This window comes from Ictalurus furcatus, chromosome 6 (genome assembly GCF_023375685.1).
Source record: "Ictalurus furcatus strain D&B chromosome 6, Billie_1.0, whole genome shotgun sequence".
Classification (NCBI taxonomy): Eukaryota; Metazoa; Chordata; class Actinopteri; order Siluriformes; family Ictaluridae; genus Ictalurus; species Ictalurus furcatus.
Window position 1 is genome coordinate 31,127,227 of NC_071260.1, and position 9,849 is coordinate 31,137,075.

The 9,849-nt window shown below is 42.4% G+C and overlaps 1 protein-coding gene across 1 annotated transcript; it reads right to left on the reverse strand.

The window, feature by feature from the left end:
• Positions 1-1,021: 1,021 nt before the first annotated feature.
• Positions 1,022-9,582, reverse strand: si:dkey-229b18.3 (uncharacterized). The gene is made up of 7 exons (XM_053627649.1): positions 8,060-9,582; positions 6,571-6,644; positions 6,229-6,469; positions 3,857-6,027; positions 3,469-3,678; positions 3,084-3,186; positions 1,022-2,986 (listed from the first exon to the last, which is right to left on the reverse strand). The coding sequence occupies exons 1-6, from the start codon at positions 8,382-8,384 to the stop codon at positions 3,085-3,087; spliced, it is 3,123 nt and encodes a 1,040-aa protein (XP_053483624.1). The 5' UTR covers positions 8,385-9,582; the 3' UTR covers positions 1,022-2,986; position 3,084.
• Positions 9,583-9,849: the final 267 nt, after the last annotated feature.

The window sequence follows — 9,849 nt, forward strand, 5'->3', positions numbered from 1 at the left end:
ACAGTCGTTTTAATGATACGGAGTTAAGAAAGCACTGTGTATTTGGTGCGTTGTGTACAGTAATTTCCCTTTTTAAAAGGTAATTATTTCCAGTATTGTGGTTGGGTCCCTGGTGGTCCAGGGTCTAAGGATCCCACACTCTCACCACTGCGGTCCAGGTTCAATTTCCGGGCAGGGAACCAACCCAGTATTGGGTTGCACCCAGCGCCAGTCCCAAGCCCAGATCAAATGGGAGGGTTAGGTCAGGAAGGGCATCCGGCGTCAAACCTGTGCCAAATCAAATATGCGGACCAACGATCCACTGTGGCACCCCGAATGGAACAAGCCAAAAGAAGGAGAACAACATTTCCAATATTGTGGTTATGTTGTTGTTTTGTCTTGTGTAGCTATCGCTTCATGAGCACCCTATATAACTACTCAACTCAAATTTTCCTTAATCTGATAAGGCTTAATCTGTTATCAAATGTCATATGAGGGATTGTCTATAATGACGACTAATAAAATTATATGTTATATAATTTGTGTATTTGGCAATATGGTGATTTAAGGCAATGAATTGTTTGGATTTCAAACTGAGCTGGGATTAGTATTTCTTTTTAATGACATTGAAATGACGGATATGCGTGAATACAGTTTCCAACTGTCATTTTCGTCCATTAAGAAAAGTCTTGGATCCTGCAGAAATTTACTGGCCATTCCTCCAGTAGAATGATGATTTAGGCCCTACAACTAACATAACCTGCAGGAAGTTTAGAGTTTACTGTACTGTAGAAATGATCCAGAAGAAATGCTAAAATCCATGCAGCTTTTGGACCTAGAGCATCCTAGAGCTCTGGAAAGGCACTATATAAATTTATTATTATTATTATTATTATTATTATTATTATTATTATTATTATTAATCATCATCATCATCATCATCTTATCTACATTTTTTAAATGTATGGGATTTTTTTTTCCTTTTTCCTTCAGATGACATGAAGCAGGTTGGACATATAGTTTCAAAAAAAAAAAAAAAAAAAAGCAAAGGGTGGATCTACATGTTATTAAAAGATTTACGTTACACTTAAAAAGGGAAATGAAAGCTTGATCATTTTGATATTAGTGATATATAGTGATCCCCCCCCCATAATCTTGAGGTCTTTCATTTTCACATTTATATTTATAAACATGAAAGAAGAAAATATCTGAAAGATGACAACAGCCAGGAGCGGCCTCTGATTCTGATTACCCAGCCCGCTGCAAAAAGAAAAAGAAAAAGAAAACTAGACCTTCAAATTAATCAGTTACACTTAACCTGCTATAGTGCAAATATATATATAGTCAATGTCCATTTAACAAACATGAAGTTCAAAGTAATAAAAGCAGCATAAAACTGCTTATTGGTTAAATGCACCTAGAAACCTGGAATATACTAAGCATGTCTCTTTAAATAGCATTTAAATTTGGGTTTATACAGAACAAGTTGTATTTCTGTAGCCTTTTTATTGCAGAAGATAAAATGATAAAATCTAGTTTTGCAGCCCACATCAGATTATTATTATTATTATTATTATTATTATTATTATTATCATTATCATCATCAAATGCACGATAATACACAAAAGAACTACAGTGGATTTTCATGTATTTCATGCTTGCCATAATAAGAGTCATGCATATTTATTTAAAAAACAAAACAAACAAAAAAAAACCAAACACAATATTAAAGAAATGCTGACAGTGGGCTGCACTGATTACACGTCCTCAGACCTTACAGCTTATAGTAACATCCTGAAATGATCCCCATCAATGCAAAAATCTTAAAGGTTACAAATATACCACGGACTAATAGAAATACAAAATAATTTCCCCCATTATCTTAATAATTCCAAAAGACGACATCACTATATTCTGTGGTATGACAATATTGCCACACGATTGCAGAGTAAAATTTGAAATTTATTTATATTGATATTGGTCTTTTTACAGTTCTGTGGTTTCAGACTAAAAGCACTACATTTAAAACTTCATACAACTTCACTGCATTAAATCCTGTGGAAGCTTTGGATCTTTTAAAAAAAAAAAAAAAAAAAAAGAAGAAGAAGAAGAAAAGAAAACTCTCAATCTGAGAATGTATTCAATTGCCTCGTTAAAAACTAATTTCCAAAACAGCAATATAAGGAAAGCATAGCTGACGTTGTAAAAAGTCACATTTAGACCTGTTGGGATTCCCTTAGTTTAAAACAGACATATGAAATCTGCCTGTCGACAAAGATCACGAGGGAGAATATAAGCAAAGACAGGGATTTTCATCTTTCCTCTTCATTTAGACAATGATTCAGTGCCGGTAACTTCCGTCTTGTCTATTTTTCTAATGCATCATCATCATCATCATCATCATCTAATTACCTCAAACCAAGGCAAGATTAAAACCTCCACCTCAGCCACCATTCAAGTAGATCCCAGAAAGCTCACCTGACCACTTGACAAGTATTCTTAGGTTTCAAAACAAAGCTACCTTCCTTTTTTTTTTTGTTTTTTTTGTTTTTTTTGTTTTTTTTTTTAAGTGCACTCAAGAGGATACTATTTATAAAAAATAACTGTAATAACAATAATAATATTATAATCGCAGTAATTACAATAGTAGTAATCTTCTTAAAGCATTCTACACAATCCTCATGTACAAATATCGCCATTACAACCAGCCTCCATCCCCTGAGAGAAACATCAATGGTTCAAGTTCCCCACCTATCGAAACTGCAAAACATCTTTAGTTTGGTTATTTAAATAACAATAACAATAATTATTGTATGGGGGGGGGAAAATAATAATAAATCACAGAATACCAATGACCATAATTACATCTATAGACTGAACTTCATTGTCATGTAACATTCAGGTATATACAGATTTATATTTCCCACCAAAAAAAAAAAAAAATTTAATTAAAAAAAAAAAAAAAAGGCAGCCTTCGTCTTCACTGTTTTGTCGCAGTGTTCTCCACCTATAGAATTTAAAACAGCATCAATTTTAACTTCAGATTAAATATATACTACAGCATGAATACTCGATATTGGTTCATTTATACGTATGCATGTTACCTTAAGAGGAAGCGACGCACTGACGGCATTTGTAGAGTTTGGGATTGTGTGTCCTTATGTGGTTTCTCACATTTTTCTGCCTGAAGAATGTCTTACTGCACAACTGCAGGAAAAAGAACAGAAAGAAACACGATGATCAAGAGAAGAATGACGGACATGAGGACAGAGAGGAAGAGAAAGCCTCAGGGGGAGAGCAATATCTTGGTATCGTGTCGATATTGAATCGCCATTGTTTCTTTTCGTTAAAACGGTCTCGATATCCCAACATCCTTTTGATAATAAACCCCTGAGGTGAGAACTCGATCTTGATAAATCGGTATCGCATCGCATTATACAGAGAACTGCTAGCACGGAGATGACGGCTGTATCGTCTTAAAGAACTTACAGGACATGGCCAGTGTTTGCCTTCAATGTGCCTGATTCGGTGCATGATGAGGCCATCACAGTCTCTGTAAGATGCTCTACACTGCAGGCACGCATGGGGTCCACCAGAGGACTGACCACGGGGACTCTTCTGCTGGTTAAAGCGGGCGTGTCGGATGGACTCCAGCATAACAGTGCGCCGACTGCTCACGGGATACAACTTGTTTACATTCTTTGAAAAGAGAAAGATATGGTAAGGTATTTTTTCTATTATTATTATTATTATTCATGGGATTTTCTCACTCAGCAAGGCTTTCTATAGAAATCTTGATTTAAAAAAAAAAAAAAAGTTTAAACAAAGCTTTGAATAAATAAAGAGGTTTTAAAATGTACATAATAATCGGCTTTACCTTTGTCTTTGGTGCCTGTCTTTTAACCTTACAGCTCCCTTTGCTGTCTTTGAGCTGTGTAAAACTTCTGTTCGCTTTTGACGGCTGGGATACATCGATCTGTTCCTCTTCCTTCTTCACTCGGACAAGCACCCTTTGAGAAGAGGAAGTGGACCTGTTGCCAAGCCCAGCCCAGTGAGGTCCATTTAGCCCAGATCCCTCTGACGTGATCCTTGCTCTAATCCGAGCTCTTCTGACAATGCCAGGTGATTCGTTGCTAGGGGAAGCACTACTGTGGGAGACAGAGCGAGTCAAGCAGATGTCCACACTCTCCTCCTCCCTCTTGATTCCACCTGATGGTCGGCAAAGCCCGAAGAGGAAACCTTGGTCTAAGAGTTTCACAGGTGGTTTGCTCTGACGTTTACCCAGGTCAGAAGCATCACTATTTATGAAGGGCTGGGTCAGGGGTAGAGGGTCTGCTGGCTCTTCTTTTATAACCTTATAAAGAGGATTATTGTAGTGCTGGTGGTTGGTATCGGAAAAATCCCAACCTCGTGCACCATCAAGATCTGCCTCCTTGTCTTCTGTTCTGTTTCTGGGTGCCGTGTTCTTTTTGTTCTCTCGGACACCGTTTGCTTTACACGCTCCGCTTCTCTGTTTGGTCTTTTCTTGGACCGACTTGTTTTGTCTTGTACCTTTGCGCTTGTCTCTGGTCGAGCGTCCAATGTTGTAGCGCAACATACGCTTTGATTCTGTGGTAGTGATTCTGAGCGAGCGATCTACTGGCGGATTACTCTTGGGGGCCGATCCTCTGGCTTTACCACCGTAGGAGGGGGCAGTTGGTGAGATGGCATACTCTTGGGGTTCCTGTTTTGTCCTTGTTGTAACTTTCTTTGGAGGGGCCTGGGCTCCTCGCACTGTGCCCCTTCCTCTGCCTGGAGGTCGAGGTAACGGTTTGTTTGGGCTGCTAGAACGGTTTCTTAACGAACGAACATTACGAGTCTCACTCGAGTCTACCTTCATGGATTGGCTGCGTGTGGTTCTAACACTCAAATGCTCCATTTGACCCACGGTGTTGTTTTTCCTTTTCAATTTCTTGTCCGTGGTAACCTGCGGTTCTACTTTGATCACTTTCTTCAGAAGATCCATTCTGGTCATGTCACAGAGGGACATAGAGGAGCTGACTCCCACTAAACCTCCCAGGCCAACAGCAATTCCGCCTAGACTTTGTGTACGGGGTTTGCGTCGGGCTGTCAGAGAGTAGTCACTCACTTTCAACTTCCTAAGTCTCTTTTTTTGCCCCCAGCCTGAGAGCTCTTCTGGGCCAGGCGTGAGGGATTTCCTCTGCAAGCCGAGGAAGCTAAGTAGTCGATATTTCTCCTGAGCACGAGGACTGTGCACTTCATCTTGAGGGATTGCACTGCACACTTCTTCCTCCACTGCCTCCTGCTTCACCTTCACTGGGATTGCCAGACACGGCTGAGATCGAGACGGTTCCACTGAGAAATCGCTCTTTACCCTGTATGTCCGCTGATAAGAGGAGGACTTCCTTTTTCTCTTGGACGAGAGGTCAATTTTGGGCAGGAGCCTACGCAGGGCTAGTGCGGCTCCTGGTGTGGAGCGAAGCAGGCGGCGGGATGGAGAGGAGGATCGGGTGGAAGTAGAGGGAGATGTCGGGATGATTGATGACGATGGACGAGGGGACAATTTCCTCTTGCTGGATGGAGATTTGAAGTCCATAAGTTTCATCCTGCGAGTTGGGCTACACGGAAAGCCGTAACCCTCTGTCTGTAGACTGGAAAGAGCCTGGCTTTGGCACTGGGCGGGTAAAGTTTGATCACTGCCTTCTCGGTCAGATTCATCAGTCCCGTCTACTACGTGAGCTCCCCCTTGTTCCGCCTCCCTTTTTCTTATAAACCTTGCTGTCCTTCCTGAGGGGGAGCTCTGGTTTCTCAAGGTGTTCATAGGGGAAACCCCAGGCATCACAGAGGTCATTCCTATGGGATTGAGCAGTTTGGAGGATCGATGGCCAGCCTCTTGCTCACTCTGTAAAGCAGAACAGGCCTCCAGAGCATGCCACATGCGGAGATGGCGAGCCATTGCTGCTACCTCCGTCAGCGTGCCCAAGTTCAGAGTCAGGATGGATGTATAGGAAAACTCAAGCAAAGCAAGCAAGCTCTCCTCACTGAAACCTAAACAGCATACACAATACATGATTAGCAAGTAGCAAAAACCTACAAACACTGCATTCTTTCTTCACACGCAGAGCACACAATCGGGCTCTCTTCACTCAATTCGAAGTTTGCAAGAATCGTACATCTTAGCGAACTACTTGTTAAGATGCGACACGCCATATGACTAGCTTTCAAAAGAAATCGTTTGAAACGGCTTACCCGTGAGGTCGACGTGTGTGTGAGGTTCGGTGGCGGCGTCCATTTCAGCAAATAGTTCCTGGAAATACTCGCTCACGGCTGCCAAAACTGACTTGTGGGCAACAAATGAGTGTCCGCTACCAGTTTTTAGCGTGATGTCGCAGAACAGCCCAGCCTCTCGTTGGCTATTCAGCTTGCTCAGAACTTCCTGACTGTGTGATTTCACCATCTTAGATTCGATCATATTCCCCACGTTTGAGCACTAAAGGCACAGAAACGGGCAAAGCACACAAACGATGAATATCGAAACCCACATATCAAGAACATCATGTCGAAAACAAACAAACAGAAAAAAACGTTTACCTCTGCTTTTTCAGCCTGCCTTCGATGACATTCCTCGCAGCCCAGAACAAAGTCTCTGACCTGAAAGTACATTCCTGAAAAGGACACACGTGGTGGATAAACAAACAATCACAAAACATGGCAGCACATATCCAATTCGTTTGTTTTTGTTTATTTATTTTTTCGGTGAAGGAATTAAACCCGTCAAATGGTTGCCATGCCGACCAGCTTCATTTAAACAGTATACTACGGCTGAGTGCAGTGGAGTAGCCAGACTGGTCTCCTTCACATAAATCACATCATAAAGTTATACTTTTCAAATTACATGGAACAATTATCAAACCTGGTCACGTCAAAACTTTTTCGTAATCGACTGCAAGCCATATCGCGGTGGTAATATGCGGCAACAGAGCTATGTGCAAAAATTTGCACCCCCCATGATTTCTACATAGAGGAAAAAAGCTGCGTTTCCCTTTACTACAATTTATCTAGCAAAAACATTTCACACAGTTGTAAAAAATAATAGTTATTTACTGTATTACTACTATATTAAATCATCGGTATTTGAGCATTTCCGTTACTTGTGATAATGCCGGACGATCCATCAAACCTGACTACATGTGTCAGTAGAAATAATATTTGTTTGTCTAACTTGCTTTATCCTAGGACTATGCAAACTTTTGTACTTGGCTGCATTCACGATAAAGCCTTCGCTGAGTAATCACAAATCTTTCTCCTGGAAATTTAACTCGCACCAATCCAAAAGTCACAACAACAAAAAAAAACACACTACATCAAGCTGGGATACATTGCTTAGCCGGAGAAGGTGATGGCTTGGCTTAGCTCTGCTGATGTTCTGATACTCCTGTTTTTGTTTGTTTGTTATTTTCAGTATTACTTCACATGAGAGTGAGAGTGTGTGTGTGTGTGTGAGAGAGAGAGAGAGAGAGACAGAGCACATAGAGGAGGTCGCTTTTGAATTGCACCAATCTTTAAATGAGCTGAAACAAAATGTAAAAGTTACTACAAGGATGTGGAGAACTCCATCTTATTCACAGTTAGCAGGTTTGAAGGTTGGGGTATTAGGGGGTGGGTGGAGTATTTGGGGGGGGGGGGGTTTCAGGGTGGACCAGCTCGGTTCTTCACAAACAAATAGTTCACAGCCCAGCCTTTAAGGCGTGCGCATCTGTCAACCAAGATAACTCAGACAGAAATCAGACTTTCACACGTCACTGACACGGCGAACTCGTAGACGCTGCGTCGGCACGTGAAGCGTTTCATGAGATAAACACATCAGCCCAGAGACACGCAGGACGCACGAGGCTGAGTGAAGTGAAGTTGCTGAGAAGATCCTTAAAGGTGCTGCTAGTGTGTGTGTTTCTTTTCTATGCCCCCTAATTTATCTTATCTTTTTTTTATGCCTTCCAGGAAGGTCGTCATCATAATAAACATATATATATATATATATATATATATATAAGCTGTGAATAAGATTTTAAATCCGGAATACCTTCCCACCAGTAGTGCTCCGCGACTAGCCGGTACGTGTCCTCCAGGGTGTGGTGAAGGCTCCCGGGCGTCCTCGCGTGGAAAGCCTGGATGGAGTGGAGCCGCTTGTCTTCAGCCAGCACTTCGCGGTACTGCACAAAGCCCTTCTCTAACTTCTTCCGGTACAGAAAACCGCCGATGGTCTCGAAGAAGGGCGACGAAGGGGCGGCGGGTAATGATGATGAGGAGGAGGAGGAAGAGGAAGAGGAGAACCGCTCCTGTCGCTCCCTAGGACACAAAGTGTCATCAGCGGCGTCGCGCGCGCTGTACGTGCACTCTCCGGCCATTTCCGCCGGCTTCCTGATTCAAGTCTCAACAACAACAACAACACCCGCGAAACTACTGCTATACTTGTTTATACAGTCTGTGACAACAATACAAGCTAGACACCATGGATGTGTTCAACAACTGACCAGCTCCTGTAAACTAGGGATGCTCCAAAAAGTTTTCATTGTGTGTTAAATAAAATAAAATAAAACAAAAACTACTACTACGGATTTCCGATTCCAACGTCCGCATCAGTTGTAAATCCGTGCATCAGAACATCACATCACAGATATAAGAGTTAGGTATAAGAGTTCATCCACGGGCTGAGAGCACGCGCAGGGTGCAGCAGGGAAACCCACCCGGGGTGTGTGTGAGTTATGACGAGCAACACCGTCACATTCATCGCATTGTAAATGTAAAGGAGTCCAAACATCAGCACTCAGTGTCAGCCACCATCATCATCATCATCACCATCATCATCACCACCACCACCACCACCTGATTAAAGTTTCCCCAACAACTTCACGCGCGTCTCTCTGACACTCTCGGGGAAATTACAAACCATAACGGATCCACATAAGTGTCATAACATCGGAAATCGCTTATTAAATAAAATGACAGCTTTCCACGCGCACTAGAGTGAACCCTGGGTTTCCTCGAATAATCACGCACTTGCAACAATGTATCAGCTACACAGGGACCGGCGGATCTCTGTGTCTGTCGGCTCCGGTTACTATTTCATACACAGCATATGTAGCCAGCTAGCACACACACACACACACACACACACACACACACACACACACACACACACACACACACATACGCACTCATATACTCATACAGACTCATACATACACACAACATAGCACAGCAGCATACACAGCACACACAGCACAGCCTCTTCCCGTCTCGTGTTAACTTGTGGTTTCTTTAACTCTGTAGCAACATGCTGCGGCTCTCCGTCGCCCAGCATCGGGAGTCCAACGACCTACGAGTCCTCAAACGAAACAGGAGAGGGAGACTTTAAAATAAAAAAGTGACGGAAATCCAAACGCGGTCCCCCTCCCTTCTAACAAGCGCTCCCGCGACGTAAAGTCCAGGCACACCATCAAATTAATCCAATTTTCTTTTTTTTTTTTTTTTTTTTTTTTTTAACAAACTCGTCACCTTCTAGCTGGTTACGCTTTGTCAACCGAACTTCTCCTCGACGCCCAACACCTCACCCCGCCCCTCCGCGATGCCTATTAGTAGACTCTTTAAAGAGCCGCTACTACAACACGCTCCCATTGGTCCGCGAGGCTGTCAATCAACCGCTCTCTCACACCCTTACACTTTTTTTTCCCCTCCTCCTAGATCAAGATAGGTTGTTGACGTCAGCGCTGCCTCACCGATTGAACCTGGTTAAGTTTATTATGGAAATTAAAGAGAGAGAGAGAGAAAGAGAAACCCTGTGTCGTTTCGTTTTACCGCGTTTTCAGGATT